General features: G+C 44.4%; 1 protein-coding gene across 1 annotated transcript in view; it reads left to right on the top strand.

The window, feature by feature from the left end:
* Nucleotides 1-23,614, top strand: part of LOC124777446 (pituitary homeobox homolog Ptx1) — a 144,179-nt gene extending 120,565 nt beyond the window's left edge. Inside the window, exons 2-3 of the mRNA XM_047252863.1 lie at nucleotides 22,874-23,405; nucleotides 23,526-23,614. Of these exons, the coding sequence (XP_047108819.1) occupies nucleotides 22,874-23,405; nucleotides 23,526-23,614 (621 nt within the window). The remainder of the gene's footprint in view (nucleotides 1-22,873; nucleotides 23,406-23,525) is intronic.
* The last annotated feature ends 438 nt before the right edge of the window (nucleotides 23,615-24,052 follow it).

Genomic DNA, 24,052 nt, shown 5'->3' with positions numbered 1-24,052 from the left:
TTCAAACATTGTTGCATATTAACAGATTCTAAGTCTGACAAAGCATACTACCAATGTAAAGTGAAAAGTTATATGGCAAAGACAAAGTTTAAAAGCAGATTATCTTTCTATAAATGGTTTTACATGTGAAATGTAGTGTAAACCTTTACTCTTCCTATTACGCAGAGTTTCAGCTTCAACGCAATTATCGTGTAGTATACGTCGGATTCTGTATGGTCCATTGTAAACTAGAAAGAATTTGTGACTTAAGTGTTTCTTCCTATGTGACAATGAATGAGCTTTAATGAGAACTTTCTGACCAATATACAATTTCTTTGCATTTGCTTGACCGTGTAGTTTTCTCCTTTTGTCTGCTGCAGATTTTATATTTTTAAGAGCCAAATCAATTATGTCTTTGTGTCGAAGTTTACGTGTATTCGGGAAAGGTACAAGCTCTCTGATTCTGTTTGGTGGTTCTTCATTCTTCAGTACAAGAGTAGGTGGTAAAGCAGTGGAATCATGAGGCATTTCATTCAGCACGTTTTGAAATAAGTGTAAATATCTGTCCCAATGCTGATGCTTTCTGTGACAATAAAGTCTGCAAAGATTATTGATTTCTTTCATAATCCGTTCGGAGGGGTTACAATGTGGTGAGTACAATGAAATAAAAACAGGTTTGATTTTATGGTTGTGAAGCATGAGTGACCAAACGGCAGATCTGAATTGCGGTCCGTTATCTGAAATGACTTTACTAACGTGTCCAACTTCACGTAAGAAATTTTTAACAAAGGCGTTGGATACAGACCGTCCAGTGGCTTTACATAACGGTGTGAAAGAAACAAATTTTGAAGTAAGTTCAACAGCGACTAAAAAGTACGAAAATCCATTAGATGTTCTGACAAGCGGTCCCAAGAGATCAACAGCAGCAAATTCTTTTAATTTAGAAGGAATAATAGGAAACAGCGGAGCACGATGGGAGATAGTAGTTGGTTTCGCCTTTTGACAAAGTTTACAAATAGACAAGACTCTTCGAATTCTCTTTTCCATATTGTTAAAATAACAAGTCGTTCGAAGAATATGATAACATTTTCGTGGGCCAAAATGTGCATAGCTGAAATGAATATACCAAATGAGCTTATTAGCAAAATCATCTGGAATGCAAAGTACCCATAGCTTGTCATCAACAGTGCAGCGATTGAAGGGTATGTTGTTTCTAACCAGGTAATAATGCCGAATCTGAGTGTGTGTCTTTTCATGCCATTTACTTTTGATGTCTTTCCAAATCGGATCTTTATCTTGTTCATGAGCAATGTCTTTTAAAGATGTGGTGATGAAGTTTTCAAAGGCGACTTTCTGAATGTAAAGAATACTGAAATTTTTCTCGAGGTTGCCTTCTGTGTTACTTTTCTCAAGACCAGCCGGTGCGCGTGACAGTGCGTCCACAACAATGTTCTCCTTGCCGGGAATGTAGACTATTGTGAAGCGGAATTCTTGCAGAAACAATGCCCAACGTTTTAACCTGTCGTGATTTAATTTTGAAGACATAAGAAATTGTAATGCACGATGATCACTGTATACTTTTACGTGCTTACCAGAAAGAAAGAAACGGAATTTGTTAAATGCCCAAACGATAGCTAAAGCTTCTAATTCAGTAACGGAATAATTTTTTTCAGATTTTGTTAGCACTCGGCTAGCAAAAGCAATGGTTTTCTGAACAGTAATGTCATTTTCTATGGCTTCTTGAAATAAATGGGCACCAAGACCGACTTTAGAAGAATCCGTGCTAAGGCAGAAATCTTGTGACAGATCTGGATGAGTTAGTATTGGCGCGTGAAGTAACGCTTCTTTCAAAGAATTGAATTCCAACTGTGCTTGTTTGTCCCAGTTCCAAGTAGTATTTTTTCCAGTGAGAGAACAAAGTTTTGGTGTAACAAGAATTTGCATATTCAGAAAACGACGGTAAAAATTTACGAGACCTAGAAAACTGCGGACTTGTCCTTATGTGGATGGAACTGGAATGGCTCTGATTGCTTCTAACTTTTCAGGATCCGGCTGAATGCCTTCAGAAGAAATAATATGTCCCAAAAACTTCACCTTTGTCCTACCGAATTCAGACTTTTCCAAGTTAACTGTAATTCCAGATTCTGCAAAAATACGTAACAAACTGTTGAGGATGCGATTATGTTGTTCCCATGAAGCTTCTGCTATTAGAATATCGTCTACATATAAGGTGATGTGACGTTTTAGGAACTCAGGTAATATGGAATTTAGCCCGCGAATGAATGCTGCCGAAGAAATGTTCAAACCAAAAGGAAGTTTCCGAAACTGATAACAAACGCCGAAACAAAGGAAAGCTGTGTATTTTCTACATTCTGGATGAAGTTCGATCTGATAAAAGCTGGATCTGAGATCAATGAAAGACAACACTTTTACACCATTAAAATTTTGAAGAAGTTCTTCCATCGTCTGCGGCCTGTCTGTTTCAGGAATAACGATAGTATTGATTTGTCTCGAATCTAAGACAAGCCTGAACGATCCATTTTTCTTCTCAACAACATGTAACGGATTGTTGTATGAGCTTACTGCAGGCTCAATAATGCCCTCATTAAGCATAGATTGTATTTCTGTTCTAACACGGTCCCTATAATGTGCTGGAATTACGTATGGTCTAACACAAAATTTAGTATGCTCACGAACACGAAATTGGTATTGAAATCCCTTGATTGTTCCTGTTTTGTGAGTAAAAACTGTGGAATGTGCTTGTAAAATCTCAAACAGGTCCTGCCTATCAGTGTCATTACAATTCTCAATTGTTTGAATTTTATTCTGAATTAACTTATTAGTGTCAAATGCGCCGTCTATATCATCCCTGTCAGTACTTGCAGAGTGATTGTTACTGTCAAGTTCCGTCGAAAATTCCGAACTGTTGTCTAACAGGAGGTAAAGCCGATTAATTTCTTCGTCATGGTTTGAGAGCCAATCTTCAAATTTCAAAGCTACTGACTTACCTTCTTTTTCTAAACTTATTTCATTATTGTGAAAGTTTAAGATTGCTTTGTATTCATTCAAAAAGTCTACTCCCAGTATAATTTCCGTTGACAATAATGGAACAATAAGAAAGTTCATAGAGAAGCTGTGGCTTTGACAAAAGAATTCTAAGTTGGTTTGTTGGCGTACATCTACACTTTTTCCAAAGATTGCACCTTGTAATTTAATCTTACGTAACGGAAGTGTGGGGCAATCGTTCGATTTGTTGCATTTGCTAAAGGCTGTTTCACTGATTACTGAAATGGGACTGCCAGAGACAAGTACTGCCGTAAATTTTACGTCATTTACTGTAATGTGAATCACAGGATATGCAATGTTGTTATGTTTTACGTCGTGTTCTTCGAGTAAGATGTCCCTAATGTCTTCCATTTTTACGTAATTACTAGCTACGGCAGCTGCGTCGTCAGTTTCATACGTACGTTTTGTGACTGCCAGCGGTATGAGTGATTGCCTATTGTCTCTTTGTTGGCGCGCGTCATTATTGGGATTTGGAGACCTAACTTCTACAAATTCACTCTGACGAGAAGGCCCTGCCCTGTTTAAATCCCGCCAGTTCCGATGCAATTCAGGTCTGTCGTTACGATCATATCGTCTGTCGTCATGTCGGTAGATTCCATAGTTTCTTTCTTGTCGGTCACGTGGTGGAGAATTTCTCCCTGAGTCGTAACTGCGGGCTGGACCGTTGCGTCTAAAGTTATTCTGTCTCCCTTGATAATAATTATTTTGGTTCCCATATTGTCTGTTTCTCTGATTGTCTCTGTGATAGTCATTACCGCGGAGAGGTGATCTTTCCCTTAATTATTACTACTCTGCCAACGGTTGTCGTACGGGTGGTGCCTATTTTGGTCACGATTTGCGTTGTAAGAATAGACCTGTCGTGTCCAGTTATTGTTTCTGTCGTCACGGAATTGTGACGGATGTGACCTGTAGTGATTGTTTTCCTGTTTTCGCATCCCGCGACTGTCTGTGTCAATTTCTAATTCTTGTAAGAGTCCCTGAAAAACTTCAATGTCGTCTTTGCAACGTCCTGCCATAATAATATGTCGTAAATGTTCAGGTAATTTGATTAAGCAAATGCGGATGAGTTCTGAAGGGCTGTATGGGTTTGAAAGATATTGATTCTTATGCAACATGTCTTCAAAATATTTGACAGGACTGGAAAATTCAGATTGTTCAAAGTGTTTCATCATCATGCTGCTATGATTTACTCGGTCTTGTGTAGCTTGAGACCAATATGCTGAGAGGAAGGTATGGTAAAAGTCTCCTTCACTGTGGCAATTGTGAATAACCGATCGCATTCTTACAGCTGCTTCATTCTCTAAGTTGTCTAACTTTTGAAGATTTTGTTCCATTGTGTCTAACTTTTAAGATTTTGTTCCATTGTGTCTAACTTTTGAAGATTTTGTTCCATTGTGTCTAACTGTTGCTGTGTTTGTCTCTGATTTTGTTTCATTTGCTGCATTAATTGCAATAATAATGTGTTAGTGTCTGGAATCGGTTCCTCTATGCTTTTCGGCACTGCATTTGCACCGGCAACATTTACGTTTTGACAAGCGGAAAATGTGTCTTGACTCATTTGAGAAAACCGTGAGGACGCAAAACCTGAATCTACAGTATTTGAAAAATTGTGTCCTGTCATTTCGGATTCCTGAGCCGAGCTGTTGCCGAGCGATCGATCGATCGATAATGCTTCCCTGTTCACTACCTGTTTCACTGTCTACGCCATTGTTTACAGCCCGCTCCATTTCCCTATGCACAGTTACCAAATTACTACTTTGAACGTCTGTTAATTCATTACACAGTGGTGCTGGCAAGCTACGCTCGTCGTCACTATTATTTCTCAGTTTACTTTGGAGCCTAGTGTTACGTTTTTCACACGCCATTATTGTCACAATATTTCACACGATAACACAGAAAAACACAATTTGAAGAGCAAAAATAAGAGAACACATTAACATAGCACTGAAAATAATATCTAGTTAATTGCAGCTGCGAAATACTAGGTGCAAATCTACATGCACGCCACAACTGTGTACTGTACAACAATAAAAAACTACAACTACAATGGAAACTCTCTCTATAATTACGCGCTAGCAATAAACAAAAGCTACACTAATTACACAAACTACAAGAAAAAAATCAGAAGATTCCAGTGAGGTATCTTCGGCTAAGGGTCGACATATGAAACGTCCCCTTAGAGAAATTATACAAGACTGTGCTTAAACTGACACACAATATTTTGTTAGCGCAACGCAATCTGACTTCCAATAATCCCTACAAAATAATGGCCCTGACTAACATTAAACTATACCTTTCACAAATCACTTACCTCACAAAATCTTCGCTACTCAAGCTACTGCAATACAGCGAGCGCCACTACTGCCAGCTAAATAAAAGATTCAAACTACGGAAGGCACTAACTACTGATAGGGATAGTTAGCAAATGAAAGATATTAATAGAGAACAAACAATGTATTTACCTTAATAGTCATAATATATGTAGCAGTTCATGACAAAATTACAAAACTCCGCCATCTCTCTCCCCACATCCACCACTGCTGGCGGCTCACCTCCAACTGCGCAACGCTCCGCGCTGTTCACATCCAGCTGCCGCTGCCCAACACTACAATGGCAGACAACAATGCAAACTAGACACAGACTGCACACAGCACAGCCAGTGATTTTCATACAGAGGTGGCGTTACCAATAAAGAAAACCTAAACAGCCTACTTACAGTGTTTTGCTACTGGAAACAGCACAGCCCGCTCGCTATCAAATGCCAGCAGGTTTAAATTGCCCATAGATGGTGTTGGAGTGGTCAGTGTTTCGAGTGTTAGGACACTGCAAACACGCTGTGAAAATTGTGCCTGGAGCTGCTAGCGTTGCCTCCAGTTCGAGGCGAGTGTAGGGGGGCGACGCTGGTCAGAGGCGGTGGCCGCGACTGCCCCTGTTTGCTCTGGCCAGTGTTTGCCCCGTTCGGCGGCGAGTGTTTGTCCTCTCGAGTGAGTGGGATCCGCGCTGCCTAACGGTTATGTGGAATAATGCACACGGCGGCGAGTAAAAGCGGAAGGAGCGCCGGGCCTTAAGTAGCCATTCGGCAGAGCCCGCGGACGGCCGTTACCGCCTTAATGCGGGCCGCTTGATAGGCTCTTGCGGCGGCCCGCAGTGGGACCCGGCGCCCATCATTTAAACGCTGTTTGCCCACTCCAGGCGGCGCCTCTTCAGACCACACCTTGTTGCTTCTTACACGGCCGCCAACACTTGGCTGCGAGTGTCAACGTGCTAACAGTAGTAGCAGTCTCTTATTTGGCCTTCGGCATCCGACGGCCATTTAACCAGCTAAAACATAAATAACTGACATACAGTAAAGCATCCAGACTATTGATATGTGTGTAAAATGCTAGACAATATATTTGTTTAATTTAAAGGAAAATATGGATATAATAACATTCACGATTAACGCTGGTGGTGGCACTAATCCATATAAACAAAAATGTAAAATTTCTCTTGCTCAAAATCGTGAATCTCCGAAAGGTCTTGACCGATTGTTTTGAATTTTTTTTACAACGTTGGATTCTAGTACGGGCGTCTTTTTAGGTACCTAATTCTTCAATTAACGTATATTTTTACTACATACTGAAGAGCCAAAGAAACTGGTACAGCCGCCTAATATCGTGCAGGGCCCCCGTGAGCACGCGGAAATGCTGCAACACGACATGGCATGGACTCGACTGATGTCTGTATTACTGCTGGAGGAAATTGACACCATTGTATTGTATGTTGACCGGGGACCGAGAAACGACGCAGAGGCTCCGTCCCCGCCGCAGCCGCAGTGGTCCACAACCCCACGACGACTACCGCAGTCCACTTCACCCTTCCGCCGCCCCACATCGATCCCAGGGTTATTGTGCGGTTCGGCCACCGGTGGACCCCACAGGGAATGTCTCACACCAGACGAGTGTAACCCTTATGTTTGCGTGGTAGAGTAATGGTGGTGTACGCGTACGTGGAGAACTTGTTTGAGCAGCAATCGCCGACATAGCGTAACTGAGGCCGAATAAGGGGAGCCAGCCCGCATTCGCCGAGGCAGATGGAAAACCGCCTAAAAACCATCCACAGACTGGCCGGTTCACCGGACCTCGACACAAATCCGCCGGGCGGATTCGTGCCGGGGACCAGGCGCTCCTTCCTGCACGGAAAGCCTTGCGTTAGACCGCACGGCCAGCCGGGCGGGCTCATTGACACCATAAATTCTGCAGTGTTCTCCATAGATCTGTAAGAGTACGACCGGGTGGAGATCTCTTGTGAACAGACTACTGCAAGGCATCCCAGATATGCTCAGTAATGTTCATGTCTGGGCAGTATGGCCTCCAGCGGAAGTGTTTAAATTCAGAAGCCACTATGTAGCAATTCTAGACGTGTGGGTATCGCATTGTCCTGCTGGAATTGCCCAAGTCTGTCGGAATGCACAACAGACATGAATGGATGCAGGTAATTAGACAGGATGCTTACGTACGTGTCACCTGTCTGAGTCGTATCTAGGCGTACCAGGAGTCCCATATCACTCCAACTGCACACTCCCCACACCATTACAAAATCGCCACCACCTTGAACAGTCCCCTGGTGACATCCACGGTTCATGGATTCATGAGGTTGCCTTCATACCCGGTCACGTCTATACGCTCAATACAATTTGAAACGAGACTCGTCCGATCAGGCAACATGTTTCCAGTCATCAACAGTCCAACGTCGGTGCTGACGGACCCACACGAGGCGTAAAGCTTTATGTCGCGCAGTCATCAAGAGTACATGAGTGGGCCTTCGGCTCGGGAAAGCCCATATCGATGATGTTTTGTTGAATAGTTCGCTCGCTGACACTTGTTAATGGTTCAAATGGCTCTGAGCACTATGGGACTTAACTGCTGAGGTCATCAGTCCCCTAGAACTTCGAACTACTTAAACCTAACTAACCTAAGGACAACACACACATACATGCCCGAGGCTGGATTCGAACCTGCGACCGTAGCGGTCGCGCGTTTCCAGACCGTAGCACCTAGAACCGCTCGGCCACCCCGGCCGGCGTTTGTTAATACCCCAGCATTGAAATCTGCAGCAATTTCCGGAAGGGTTGCACTCCTGCCACGTTGAACGATTCTCTTCAGTCGTCGTTGGTCCCGTTCTTGCAGGATCTTTTTCCGGCCGCAGCGATGTCGGAGGTTTGAATTTTTCCCGGATTCCTGATATTCACGGTACACACGTGAAATGGTCGTAGGGGAAAATCCCTTCTTCACCGCTACTTTGGAGATGCTGTGTCCCATCTCTCGTGCGCTGACTATAACACCACGTTCACACTCACTTAAATCCTGACAGCCTGCCATTGTAGCAGCAGTAACCGATCAACTGCACCAGACATTTGTCGTCTTATACAGGCGCTGCTAACATCTGAGCCGTTTTCTGCCTGTTTATATATCCTGGACATTGAGGAAGGAAGATGAAAGAAGATTGGAGGTACTAGCGATGTAGATATGGAGAAGAATGGAAAAAGTGAAACGGGAAGACCGAGTAAAGAATGAAGAAGTATTAGGAAGAGTTGGAGAAGGAAGAAACATGCTGAAAGTAATCAGAAAGAGAAAACGGAACTGGATTGGACATTTTTTGAGGGGGGCCTGTGAAGGAATAGAAGGAATGGTGGAGGCAAAAAGGGAAAGAGGAAAAAGAAGATGTCAAATGCTGGACAATATCAAGGGAGGCAAATATTCAGAAATGAAAAGACTGGCTATGGACAGACAAAAGTGGAAGATTCTTAACCCATGGCAAGACCTGCCGTAAGGCAGAATACCGTACTACTACTACTATATATCTCTGTATCTGAATACGCATGCCTGTGCCAGTTTCTTTGGCGAATGTGTGTAGTAGTGAAACATTGTTATTATTGGCATTTAGTTTATAGGTTTATGGCTAGAATACTACTACAGAGTCTGAATTTGCAGTAACAGTTAACAAGGCACAAGGTCAAGGAGAGTGGAGGAAAAGGAGATGGACACAGGGGTGGGAGGAAATGGACATAGAAAACGGGAAGAGGAAGATGGACAGAGAGATGAGGAAGGAGGAGACGGAAAGGGGGGGGAGGTGAAGATGAATAGAGAAAGGGAAGGAGGAGGTTTTGGACTAAGAGGGGGGAGAGATAGAACAGGAATAAATGTAGAGAGAGGAGGGGACGAGAAGATGGACAGCGAGAGGGGGAGGAGGTGATGGGCAAAGAGAGGGGGAAGGAGAAGAAGATAGAAAGGGGGTGAGGAAGAAGGACAAAGACAGGGGAGAGAAGGAGATGAGGACGTATATTCAATTCCTATACTTCTTTTCCATTTAAGCAGACTGAGCCGCAGCGAAGCGTGGCCAGGTACTGGTAGTGTAATTGTACAAATACACACTTGAGAATGGTATATTACAAGCTGTGAAAATTTTGCAGGTTATTTCGACAAAAGTATTTGTTCTACCACCAGGAATTTAAGATATAGAACGATAATCAATAGCAACATTAGGGATTCAGATGTTAGATGCCAAATTTGAAATAACAATACAGAGACAAGGCCGTCCACAGAAATATTTCAAACATGGGGTAGACTCTGTAACAGCCACTTTTGACACAGATGAGTTGTTCAGTTTCGAAACATGCCATGCCATAAGAATTAAATTTTATAGGCAACTCTCAAAAATCATTATATTCCAGGGAACTAATGGTTATACAATCATGATATGAATAAAAACTATGTACTTCAGATTCCAGAGGGGCGGCGCGAGTGCTCCATCTTGCTCACCCTGCTCCCCCCCCCCCCCCCCCCCCCCCACACACACACATATAATAAAACGTCATAACTGTAATATTTCTCTATATAACGAATTGCAATTATTAGCGATGCTTTGGGCGCTAAGCTGAGAGGGTTGCCAGGAGCCCCCAAGTGCAAGATTTATAAACAGGGCGTGTCAAAATTAGTATCGAAAACTGACACGGCTGAAAGTGTACGAGAGCAAAGGGTGGGAGATGAGGAGGGGGGGAGAGAAGGAAAAGGGGTCGCCAAATGTTAATTCGCCTGTGTGTGAAAATGTTCCCGAACCGCCCCTTATTACAAAAATGTCTTAGTAGCTCTTAAAAATTTGAAAATCTCTTTGTATAAGCTGGACTACTCAAAGAAAGTGAAATGGCGGCTCTCGCGGGAAACCACTTTCAAACAACGCAGTTGTTGCAACAGCGATTGTCAGTGAGTCTCCCATCTTCCACATGCAGAGAGGATTGCGGTAACAGTAGTTTTGTTCATCCGTGTATCACTTTCACATGGTTCTTCGTCATGTCATGGTATTACAGTTTAAGTATAAAAAAAGACACAGAATTCATTTATACAGGAATCTGCATACTCATGAGCCTAGTCGGATAAGTGTATGACAGGTAGTCGGGCGCGTCCTCATAATAGGAACCATCCCGACATTTGCTTGAAGTAGTTAGGGAAACCACACAAAAACTGTACTCAGGATGGCCAGATGGAGACGGAAACTTCCATCCTGTTTAAAACATCATAACTTCATTCGGTTGATCCCTAGGATATAATACTATTTTGCAAAGAAGATACTTAATAATGCAGTAAGTGAATGATACTCTGTTCATTCATTTCCGTCACCGCAGACACAGCACACACAGTTCCACATTAAATCATAATGTAACACTACACACACTATCAAGTGACGTCAGGAACGTGGCGACAATGATTGGTTCCCATTTTGTGTACCCCACATTCCAAATTACTTGCTTGAAAAATTAACTCATCATCTCTCCGTAATGAGCGAGATGTTGGGTTCAGAAAGAGGATAAGACGTTATTACTAGCCCGTTGCAGAGCTTTAGAGTAAGGTTTTCCAGAAAAAAAACAACATTCTACTGATACAGTGTGGTGTGAAATGGCACGTTTTATTATTGGAATGAGATGTTCACTCTGCAGCGGAGTGTGCGCTGATACGAAACTTCCTGGCAGATTAAAACTGTGTGCCGGACCAAGACTCGAACTCGGGACCTTTGCCTTTCGCGGGCAAGTGCTCTACCATCTTAGCTACCCAAGCACGACTCAGGCCCCCTCTTCACAGCTTTACTTCTGCCAATATCTCTCCTCCTACCTTCCAAACTTTACAGAAGCTCTCCTGCGAAGGTTCGCAGGAGAGCTTCTCAACATAGATCTCTGCTTCTCAACATAGATCTCACTTTTTGAATAATCTAAACATTAAAAGTCCTCGTCTCAAAGTTGGTAATACACGCAAGTAATTTTCGATGAACATGCCATTTCGTTACAGACGAATGTAATATCACAAAATTCTCCTCATCTGTATCTAGGTTCATACTTCACAAACCATCATGAAACATGTTGTGGAGGTTCCAAGGTGTTACTATTTTTACCGTTTTCGAAAGGTTTACTGAAGGAACGAATGTCTCTATTTTGATGAATTACATTTTCCTGGTATCCTACAAGTAGTTTTAAATGGTCATTCCGTTTTAGTTGGCATCGGACGGAAGTCCTAGGTATTTTACTATTTTTCCTGTTTCCGGTGTTTTCTCGGTCACAACATAATCGAACAATGATGGACCTCTTCACTATCTATCCAAAAATCAGCAAATACTTTGCCAGCCGGCCGGAGTGGCCGAGCGGTTCTAGGCGCTACAGTCTGGAACCGCGCTACCGCTACGGTCGCAGGTTCGAATCTTGCCTCGGGCATGGATGTGTGTTACGTCCTTAGGTTAGTTAGGTTTAAGTAGTTCTAAGTTCTAGGGGACTGATGACCTTAGAAGTTAAGTCCCATAGTGCTCAGAGCCATTTGAACCATACTTTGCCAATTTTTGGTTACATAGTGGAATAAGTCCATCACTGTTCGATTATTACTTAAATCGTTATTCACTTCTTTGCTTTGAAAGAAATGAAGTGAATAATGATTTAAGTAACAAATTATCTGAAACACGACGCGTTTCAGATATGAGTCCATATTTCCAAGAACAGTGAGAGTTAATATAAGCATTTTATACGATATCTACATGTGGGTTGTTCTGCTTCTAATGCCCTGCAGTCATGTATTTATTCCTCCTTCGTTATGCAGAAATTCACACAGACACGCCACTGTTGGTCTTACAGTGCATCGTAACATGCTATTCATACACTCTCAAACCGTCATTCACACTGTTTTTTTTTTCTTCACATGTTACGATATAACATGAAATAAACAGCGGGGATGATGGTATGCAGGTGTCTGAATTTCTGCGTAATGAAGACCATAAAAATAACATTACGTGGCAAGAGAAGCAAACCAAAGCACGCGCTTACAAGTCATATAATAGTAATGCAAATCTCCCACAGTATTTTTGCGAATACGATATTACATCAGCCATACGGTGTACTGCAGACACATGAGAATTTGTGTCGTACCGGGACTCGATACCAGATTTTCCGCTAACCGTGAGCGATCGCTTTAACCACTTCGGAAATTAGTGGACGCCTCTCGGACCAATTAGTGTCTGCGTCCCTTGGAGCTCGCACACTGTACGTGTAATTCCAAACAGCGAGAGACAAAGTTTTTCTAGTCAGTTTGCCTTGTTTTGACATGAAATACATTTTCATCAATCTAGGGTTGCGGTCTACCAAAATTTTGGTACAGTACATAAATGAAGTAGCAAACGGTAGGATTACCGGTAGTATTGGTAGCACTGGTAGGGAAAGAAACATAAATGAATGTGTAATACAGAAGCTGTGAGCCGACAACTTCTCCTGGTTTTTTTATTTGGTTAAGTGTTTGTTTGTTTTGCACATAATAAGAACCGCACATCGTTCGGTGTTAGCCCACTGGGTATTTATGTCCTTACAGAATATAAGTTGCTTTTTATAATTAATGAAAATTAGTTGATGACGTAAATTCTGCGCTGTTATGTAAACAAAGCAGTTACATTTGATGCAAGGTCAGTTTACATTCGTAAACATAAAAAAATCAGTTTACATTCTCAAACATAAAAAAATCTACGTAATTATTGTTATCATTTTTCCTTAATAGAACGTTCTTAATCATGATCAAAAGTAAGAGTTTCCTATAATTATTGATAAATGCGGAAGTTGTTTATGAACAGCAGAAATATGTTTTCTATAAACTGAACGAAGTAATGAGGTGAGGTTTGATATGTTTTTAGTTTAGATTTTTCCTTAATTTCACTTTTTTTTGCGGAAATTGTGTTTTATAGAGCTGTATGATAAATTAGTAATTTTTTTATTTTTACTACAACATCCCTCTGTTTCACGTTACAAATCAACAGTTTTCGAACAAAACCTGAATTAAACATTGATAATTTCAGTTTAGCTATGCTTTCGCATCCGCTTACGCCATAGTCCCGCAGCGATCGCAGGGTCGGCGTGGTTACAACGGATTTGGCAGTGTTACTGTAAGGGACGGCCGGATGCCCTTCCTGCCGCCACTCCGTACCCACCAGGACGGAATCAGTGTACCCCAACTTTCTGTGTCTAGCGTAAACCGTGAAATAGTGCGGACGTGTTTCAAATGGTTCAAATGGCTCCAGATTGTAGCGCCTAGAACCGCACGGCCACCTCGGCCGGCGTGTTTCAAATGTCTGCGACGCGTGTAACTGAGACGGAACATGGGGACCAGCCCGGTATTCACCTAGGGGGATGTGGAAAACCGCCTAAAACCACATCCAGGCTGGCTGGCACACCAGCCCTCGTCGTGAATCCGCTAGACGGAATCGATCCGGGGCCGGCGCGCCTACGCGAGTCCAGGAAGTAGCGCGTTAGCGCGCCCTGCTACTGGTATAATTTCAGTTTAGCTATAAATCTAGATCGGGCAACGGCCTTGTCGCAGTGGATACACCGGTTCTCGTCAGATCACCGAAGTTAAGGGCTGTCGGGCGTGGCCGGCACTTGGATGGGTGCCCATCCAGGTCACCGTGCACTGTTGCCATTTTTCGGGGTGCACTCAGCCTCGTGATGCCAATTGAGGAGCTACTCGACCGAATAGTAGCGGCTCCGGTCACAGAAAACCATCATAACGACTGGGAGAGTGGTATGCTGACCACATGCCCCTCCTATCCACATCCTCATGTGAGGATGACACGGCGGTCGGATGGTCCCGATGGGCCATTTGTGGCCTGAAGACGGAGTGCTATTTTTTCTTATAAATGTAGTTTATGTTTTTGAACATAGGTCGGCCGCCCTTTATATATCCTCACTCAGTTTGTAGACGGTTCACTGCATCCGGTTTGTAAGGAACTGTGGTAAGATACTGATTACATACATAAAAAAAGCGATCGATATGATGTAACGCCCGGTACGTACGTTACACATCTAACCTACAGGCAGTGTGGTATGATCTTAACTGACCACGGGTACCAGGAGAGCTAACGTAGTCTTCACTTATGTAATATTATAGTCTACATTAGCCTATGGTACTTACACATCTTTGCCTCTACCTGATACCCATGTTATTGTTGCTGTGGTCTTCAGTCCTGAGACTGGTTTGATGCAGCTCTCCATGCTACTCTATCCTGTGCAAGCTTCTTCATCTCCCAGTACCTACTGCAGCCTACATCCTTCTGAATATGCTTAGTGTATTTATCTCTTGGTCTCCCTCTACGATTTTTACCCTCCATGCTGCCCTCCAGTACTAAATTGGCGATCCCTCGATGTCTCAGAACATGTCCCACCAACCGATCCCTTCTTCTAGTCAAGTTGTGCCACAAGCTCCTCTTCTCCCCAATTCTGTTCAATACCTCCTCATTAGTTATTTGATCTACCCTTCTAATCTTCAGCATTCTTCTGTAGCACCACATTTCGAAAGCTTCTATTCTCTTCTTGTCCAAACTATTTATCGTCCATGTTTCACTTCCATACATGGCTACACTCTATACAAATACTTTCAGAAACGACTTCCTGACACTTAAATCTATACTCGATGTTAACAAATTTCTCTTCTTCAGAAACGCTTTCCTTGCCATTGGCAGTCTACATTTTATATCCTCTCTACTTCGACCATCATCAGTTATTTTGCTCCCCAAATAGCAAAACTCCTTTACTACTTTAAGTGTCTCATTTCCTAATCTAATTCCCTCAGCTTCACCCGACTTAATTCGATACTATGATATCCATACTATTTGTAAATGGGAATACATTACTGGAAAGCGGTGCGAAACACATGAAAACTGGAACAGTACCTTGTTATTCAAATTATTACTGAGCGATTACAAGTTTCGAACAACATAGCTATGAAGTAAACGCTGCAAGTGATTACTGTGCCCCGAGGACGCCGGGTTTCTTATGTCAGTGAACTCACACGATGTGACGACACAACTTTTGAAAATGTTACTCGCATCCTGTGGCGTATTTGCGCCGAAGGCAAGCCAGAGGTGCGGAGCGAAACGGCTGCAAATTGCTGGGCGCCGCGCCTCAGTGCGGCGAGAGGCGAGATTTGGTCGGAGGGCGGAGGCGGTGGACCAGCCGGATTAGCCGGCAGGGGGCGCGTAAAGCAAGCGGGAGGCGGGGGCGGTCGAGAGGGGCCGGCGTGGCCGCTTTAATTAGAGTCAGTGGATCAAGTCCCCGCCGCGCCGCTCCAGCCGCGCTGAGCCACTGCGGGCCCGGCGCTCGGCTAACTCCTTGATCAATACCGCGCCAGGTGCCCACGGCTTACCGTCATTACCGTAACAGCCGCGAGAAAGAAACGGCTCGCCTAGCAACAGGCGGTCCGCTTGCTCCACCTGCCTCGCTAGTACCCGGTACGCTCTTTCCCTCGATGAGGGGAGGGGGCGGGGGGGGGGGGGGGAAATTACAAAGCCATCTTGTTCTTGCGGTCATCAACTTAGAACTCTATGCAACAGAAGCAGGCCACTGCCTTGTGACCTATTGTTGCACAAACTCTGAGGTGCAAAAAGTCATGGGACTGACACTTAAATCTAACATCGAGAATAGATTTAAGTGTCAGGAAGTCGTTTCTGAAAGTATTTGTATGGAGTGTAGCCATGTATGGAAGTGAAACATGGACGATAAATAGTTTAGGCAAGGAGAGAATAGAAGCTTTCGAAATGTGGTGCTACAGAAGAATGCGGAAGATTAGATGGGTAGATCACATAACTAATGAGGAGGTATTGAGTAGAATTGGGGTGAAGGGGAGCTTGTGGCACAACTTGACAAGAAGAAGAGACCGGTTGCTAGGACATGTTCTGAGGCATCAAGGGATCACCAATTTAGCATTGGAGGGCAGCGTGGAGGGTAAAAATCGTAGAGGGAGGCCAAGAGATGCAAACACTAAGCAGATTCAGGAGGATGTAGGCTGCAGTAGGCACTGGGAGATGATGAAGCTTGCACAGGATAGGGTAGCATGGAGAGCTGCATCAAACCAGTCTCAGGACTGAAGACCACAACAACAACAACCGCCTAATATCGTGTCGGACCTCCTTTTGTCCGGCATAGTGCAGCAACTCGACGTGGCATAGACTCAACAAGTCGTTGAAGCCGGCCGAGGTGGCCGAGCGGTTCTAGGCGCTTCAGTCTGGAACCGAGCGACCGCTACGGTCGCAGGTTCGAATCCTGCCTTGGGCATGGATGTATGTGATGTCCTTAGGTTAGTTAGGTTCAAGTAGTTCTAAGTTCTAGGGGACTGATGACCTCAGATGTTAAGTCCCATAGTGCTCAGAGCCATTTTTAAAGAGAACAATTATGGTCCGATGGCAATGCCCATTGTCATTTTTATAATTCCATCACTGTTTGCTTTGGGAACGTTAAGTTCATGAATGGCAGTAGATCGTCTTCAAGTAGCCGAATGTAACCATTTCCAGCCACTGACAGGTTCAGTTGGACCAGAGTACCCATTCCATTCAAACACACAATACATCGGTATGGAGCTACCAGCCGCTTGCGCAGTGCCTTGTTGACGACTTGGTTCTTTGGTTTCGTGAGGTCTGCGACATGCTAAAACCCTACCATCAGCACTTACCAACTGAAATCAGGACTCATCTGACCAGGGCATGGTTTTCCAGTCACCCCGGGTCGAACTGATATGGTCACGAGTCCAGGACAGTCGCTACAGGCGATGTCGTGCTGTTGACTAAGGTACGTCAGTCGTCTCCTGCCCCACTGTACTAACGGATATGTTCGTCGTACGTCCCACACTGATTTCTGCGGGTATTTCACGTAGTGTAGTTTGTCTGTTAGCACTGACAGCTCTATACAGACGCCGCTGTTCTCTGTCGTTAAGCGTCCGCCTCGATAGCTGAGTAGTCAGCGCGACGGAAAGCTATGCAAAGGGGCCCGGGTTCGATTCCCGGCTGGGTCGGAGATTTTCTCCGATCAGGGACTGAGTGTTTGTGGTACCTTCGTCATCATCATATCATCCCCATCGACATACAAGTCGCCGAAGTGGCGCCAACTAAAGAGACTTGCACCCGGCAACCGGTCTACCCGACGGGAGGCCCTAGCCACATGACATTTCATTTCTGTCGTTAAGTGAAGGCCTTCAGCCACTGCGTTATGCATGGTGAGAGCTAATGCCAGAAATTTGGTATTCTCGGCACACTCTTGACACTGCGGAGCTCAGGATACTGAATTCTCTAACGAATTCCGAAATGGAATGCCCCATACGTCTAGCTCCAACTACCATTCCGCGTTCAAAGTTTGTTAATTGCCGTCGTGCACCCATAATAACGTCGGAAACCTTTTCACACGAATCACTTGAGTACAAAAGGCAGCTCTGCTAAGGCAATGCTCTTTTACACCTTATGTACTCGATACTACCGCCGTCTGAATACGTGCATATCGCTATCCCAAGTTTTGTCGTCTCAGTGTAGATCATGACTTTCTCAGAAACCGGCATTTTCTTATTTTTTGATGCCTTAGGCCAGTGGTCGGCAAACTCATTAGTCAACAGAGATGAATTTAAACAGTCAACGATTGAAAGTAGTTTTGGGAGTCAGTTTTTATTTTAACCTATAACGTAGGCATATAGCTATTAATTAGGGTATTCATAAGGTGGCCCTTGCTAAAAAAGCCCTCAATCTGATTGAAGCACATACGCTGAGTTCCAACTCTCCCATCCACACTCTTTTTGTATACTTGTTTTGTCTAGCTCCTTTCGTTCCTCCTCTTTATACTGCCAAACCATCTCAACATACCTTTCTCAGCACTCGACACTACATTTTTCACTCCACAACTCTACCTTTAATTAACTTAATGAACTTTACTTGCGGTTTCAAATGTTAGCTAAACAATAAATACGTTGAATTAAACTTGGTATTTATACTTAGTAGCGGCATTATTTGTTGAAAAAAGTAAACTGATACATATCCATAAAATTAAATCATGACAATGACTGACAAACACTAAAGTGAACAACGGCACCCTGTCTCCTTGGAAAGTTTCGGTAAGTTACGTTTGTGTATTGTTGCATTTGATTTTAGGCATGATCCCACGTTCTCATCGATAACATGACTTCTCAATTTACTGTTGATAAGATTCATGCTTGAAAATGATAGTTCGTATGAATACAGAGGCCCGAATAAGGAAAGAAAGGCAAACGCCGTTGTTTCAGCTGATTATATAAGTCAGGAATTCTATTTAAGGTTTAAAAATTAATATATTTCCTTCTCTAGATCCTTCAAACCAAATTTCGTGAGCTCTGAACTCACATTTTTTTTTCTCCAAGATTTCTAAATTAGCACAGATACATTCGTATTTCGAGCTTAATAGTTCCTTGTTCTTCGAATCGGTTGTATTTCTGTGTCGATCATTTCAAAATTAAGGAAGAAAAATTTTATTCTGGTACAGTGGCATTAAGAGCTTTTTTTTTAACGAAATCTAACGTCACTTTTCTGTTTCTGAATTCCTGAAACCGATTGAGAAAACTTGCCTCATATTTAAAAGTGTTGTTTTGAAATAGCAAATGTTAATGTCAGGTTTCGCAAGTAAATCGAAGTTCCTATTTCAAAATCAAGAGCAAAAAGAAATGTCAATATTATGTTATGTATCTATTTAAATTCTGTACAATATATTAAACCTATTTTAAAGGTACTGATAATTCTTCAGTTGCAGAGTTTTATGGCGAGGAATATTCAGTAGATTTGTAAAACTAGTTACATAATGTGCAGACGGTTAATCCATACTTCTTCAGTCGTGCACCATGTTGTGCCTTGAAACAGAAGTTCTCTTTAGCCTGGAACATGCGATATTTGCAGATGAACTGAGTTATTTTGATGTCTTGACAGTTTTCCCTGTCTCGAAAACGGAAATTTTTGTTAGGTGCCAATAACATCCACTTAAAAATATTTTTAACTTGTAACTCCTTTTTGATAAGACTTCTTTTTAATTTCATATTTTATTGGATTGTAGTATAACAGTAATGTAGCACATAGACTACTAAATACAGTATTGACAAGGTTTTCTCGACTGCAGCTCTTTTAGATTGAATACTTGCTTCTATGTGCATTATCATTTTGTACCTTGGAACAGTTTTTCACATTTGGAAAAACTAATTTTCCCGAGTAATTTTTGTAATGTCAGAAATTAGGAGTAGCACAAGAAAAGTGATAGCTTGATCGCTATCATTAAGAAAAAAAAATCTCCGCCTGAACAGTACTGATCGGCCGCCGTGTCATCCTCAGCCCAGAGGCGTGACTGGATGCGGGTGTGAAGGGGCATGATGTCAGGACACCTCTCTCCGGGCTGTATGTCAGCTTACTGTAAACTGTTTAAGTAACTGTACTAAAATTCTGTAACAGGGCCGCCTGGAGGAGAAAGTCTGCTCCTGAGCAAAACAAAATCTGATTTCTACTAAAAAAAAACATGGAAATAAACTAAACGATCATACGAAAATATAATGATAGGTTGACTGAGAGAAAGTATGCCGAAACTCGTGCATTTATTTATAAATTGCGTTTATTCAAGAACCTACTCAATACATTACACGTTGCACTGGTGCAAAACGCACACACACATTCATACAACTGAATATTAATATGCAAGTACATTTATAACTGTAGCTTATCCCTAACAACGCGAATTATCCCAAGTATGAAGCAATGCCGTGTAATGAAAAAGAATTATGAAATGATCTCTGGCTGCCTAAACTCAGTCAGCTGCCGTCACAGAGTGGCTGCTCACATACATTTTTTGTGGTGTTACATTTATTTAGTTACTGTACATGAATTTTTAGATCGAATCTGTTTGTAATCAACTTAAAAATCATATCTGTCGGCAAAAAAGTTCAACAACTCAACAGTGAATAAGGGGCTACTTTTTTTTTAATGTCCGATAGATCGTGAAATAGAAGCTCCGATGAAAATTAAAAAAAAATTAATTTTATCATTCAGCTGCTTCTCTATATAAACGCCGCTCCGACTTAAGCATTTGATGTAGCGTTCAACCAACTTTCCATTACCCTCGTCATAGAAGACAATTCCCTACGCTGGTCTCCAGCTTCTTGACCATGACAAAATGCTGTTCTCGTAGCATGCGGTAGGTACTGAAACAGATCAAACATTGTACAAGAAGTTACCTGTAACACATAATATCTTAACATTCAGTTCCAAACAAAATAGTATATCTCAGTATCATGCTGTTTAAGGAAAGTAAAAAATGATAAAATGTTATGTAATCTTAGTGAAGGACACAGCGATCCAATTTGTGCCACTGAAAACGGTCTTTGAATGCTTCATTTCGTTTCTTTTATTTAATGATCTGTTTCGACTTACGTGTTCAAGAAATATGTCTTTCTTGCTAAGGTGCAATGTAAACGATGAAAAACTTGTAGTCAAGACTGGCTTTCTATGTCTTATATACTACTCTCATGCTCATAAATTAAGGATAATTGCAGAGTGTGGTGCCACACAACGTGGCACTACACAAAACTGGCGCTAATAGCTTCGGCAAAAAGGGAACACAAACGACACAGATCTGTAATTCCACGGTATTGATGATAAGTTGAGAAAACCGTCCCGAAACACATCTGCTACAAAACGACACTGATTCCTGCGTATGTACCCTGACATCAATATGGGATAGGATCACCATGCACATATACACAGGCCGCACAACGGGTTGGCATACTATGGATCAAGTGGTCGAGCAGCTGCTGGTGTGTAACCTCCCATTCTTGCACAAGTGCCTGTCGGAGCTCCTGAAGTGTCGTAGGGGTTTGAAGACGTGCAGCGATAAGCATCCCAGACGTGCTCGATGGGGTTTAGGTCTGGAGAACAGGCAGACCACTCCATTCGCCTGATATCTTCTGCTTCAAGGTACTCCTCCACTATGGCCGTGCGTTATCATCCATCAGGAGGAAGGTGGGACCCACTGTACCCCTGAAAAGGCGGACGTACTGGTGCAAAATGACGTCTCGATACACCTGACCTGTTACAGCTCCCCTGTCAAAGACATGCAGGGGTGTACGTGCACCAATCATAATCCCACCCCACACCATCAAATTACGACCTCCATACAGGTCCGTTTCAAAGACATTGAGGGGTTGGTGTCTGGTTTCTGGTTCACGCCAGATGAAAACCCAGTGAGAATCATTGTTCAGGCTATACCTGGACTCGTCCGTGAGCATAACATGGGACCACTGTTCCAATGACCATGTGCTGTGTTCTTGACACCAGACTTTACGAGCTCTCCTGTGACCAGGGGTCAGTGGAATGCACCTTGCAGGTCACCGGGTGAATAAACGATGTATGTTCAGTCGTCTGTAGACTGTGTGTCTGGAGTCAACTGTTCCAGTGGCTGCGGTAAGCTCCCGAGCAAAGCTCTCTGCAGTACTCCGTGGCCGTCAGCGGGTACTGATGGTGAGATATCGGTCTTCTTATGGTGTTGTACACTGAGTACGTCCCGTAATGTAGCGCCTGGACACGTTTCCTGTCTGCTGGAATCGTTGACATAAGTTTGAGATCACACTCTATGGCACATGGAGGGCCCGTGCTACGACCTGTATTCTACGCCCTAGTATTCTACCCCTCATAACGTCTTCAATAAATGTTTTTTGAGCCATTCTCAACAGACAGTCACCATTAAAATGGCTCTGAGCACTATGAGACCTAACTTCTGAGGTCATCAGTCCCCTAGAACTTAGAACTACTTAAACGTAACTAATCTAAGGACATCACACACATCCATGCCCGAGGCAGGATTCGAACCTGCGAGCGTAGCGGTCACGCGGTTCCAAACTGAAGCGCTTAGAACCGCACGGCCACACCGGCCGGCAGTCACCGTTAGTACGTCTGGAAACGTCTGCACACTTACTCGGTGCACCGTACTCTGAGATGCACCAACACACCTCTGCGTATGTGGCAGCGCCACCGTGCGACGACCGCATGTCAAATGCACCGCATGGTCATACCCCGAGGTGATTTAAACCCGCAAACCGCCCACCAGAGCGTTGTTTGACCATGTATCAGTATTATCCTTAATTTATGAGCATGAGTGTAGTTAGGAAGATAAATCTGATGAGTGGAATTTTTAAAATCAGGAAAGATTTAGAGTAGCGGTTGTTTTCAGCCAGTTATCAGGCGAATAAGTAGTGGGACAGCCGGGTTTACTGTTAGGAATAAATGGGAGGGGCTTACCAGTTCCAGCGTTTACATGAGAAAAATTAAAATTATGTGTATGTGCGTTGTGTATGTATGTTGTGTATGTCCATGTGTGTCACTGTAAGTGCTGTGTGTGCGTGATTTTTCTATTTCTACAGAAAGTAAAATAAGTGGAAAAAGCTAAATCGATAATAAGAGAAAGCCAGAGAGAAAGTAGTTTGCCGGTTAATAAGACGCAATTTGCGGCTTGTTGCAGGTGTGGTTCAAGAACCGGCGTGCCAAATGGCGCAAACGGGAGCGCAACGCGATGAACGCGGCGGCGGCGGCGGCGGCCGACTTCAAGAACGGCTTCGGCACGCAGTTCAACGGGCTGATGCAGCCGTTCGCCGACACCGACTCGCTGTACTCGTCCTACTCGTCGTACAACAACTGGGCGTCGAAGGTGCCGAGCCCGCTGGGCACCAAGAGCTTCCCCTGGTCGGTGAACCCGCTGGTGCCGGCCAACCACCACCAGAGCCCGGTGAACTGCTTCAACGCGGCGGCGGCGGCCGCCAGCTCGGTGTCGGTGTCGAGCGCGGCCGTGTCGGGCTCCATGCTGCCCGGCTCCAGCCTGGGCGGCGTGGGCGGCCCGGGCCAGCCGGCCGCCTGCCCGTACGCGCCGCCCACGGCGCCCTACTCCATGTACCACCGCAGCGCGCCCGAGCCCTGCTCCGCCATGTCCTCCAGCATCGCCTCGCTGCGCCTCAAGGCCAAGCAGCACTCGTCCAGCTTCGTCACGTCGTACGGCGCGGCGGCGGCCGCGGCAGGCACCGTGGGCGCCGGGACCGGGGGCGGCGGAGGCGGCGCCGGGGGCGGCGGCGGCGGCAACGGCGGCGGCGGCGGCGGCAGCGGCGCCTCGGCGCACTCGCCCGTCAGCCCAGTGCCCAGGGCCAACTCGGCGGCGGGCGCGGCCGGGCTGTCCGCCTGCCAGTACGCCAGCGACCGCGCCGCCGTCTGAAACGAGCCGCCGCTCCTGCCGCTGGTGGTGGTCGGGGGCGGCGTCGGCGGGCCCGGGGGCGGCGGTGGAGGCGGCGGCGGAGGCGGAGGGATGGGCAGCTCGAGCGGCAGCGGCAGCAGCGAGGACGGGCGCGCGAGGTCCTCGCCGCTCAGCCCGGCCACCGTGGACAGTCGGCACTCGCCGCACGTCTCCATCGGGCCGGGGGCAGACTCGTAGGCGACGAAAGCGATCTTCTGGCCCGCGCATATCTCCAGCCGCGCCCCGTAATAAACACAGGAAACATGGCCCACTTGACAAGTTATTCCTAAATCCACTTCCCCAGTTGTTTGCGAAATTCTGGGAAATTGGTCTGTAGTTTGGCAGCAGTCGAATTCAGCTTGGCTTGCGCCTGGAGTGTCCAGTAAGTCTTGTATTGTATTGTATTGTATGTTAACTGGG

The sequence above is a fragment of the Schistocerca piceifrons genome, chromosome 1 (assembly GCF_021461385.2).
Source record: "Schistocerca piceifrons isolate TAMUIC-IGC-003096 chromosome 1, iqSchPice1.1, whole genome shotgun sequence".
NCBI classification, from domain to species: Eukaryota; Metazoa; Arthropoda; class Insecta; order Orthoptera; family Acrididae; genus Schistocerca; species Schistocerca piceifrons.
Note: the sequence above shows the minus strand (reverse complement) of the source record. Positions and strands in the feature narration are given on the sequence as shown.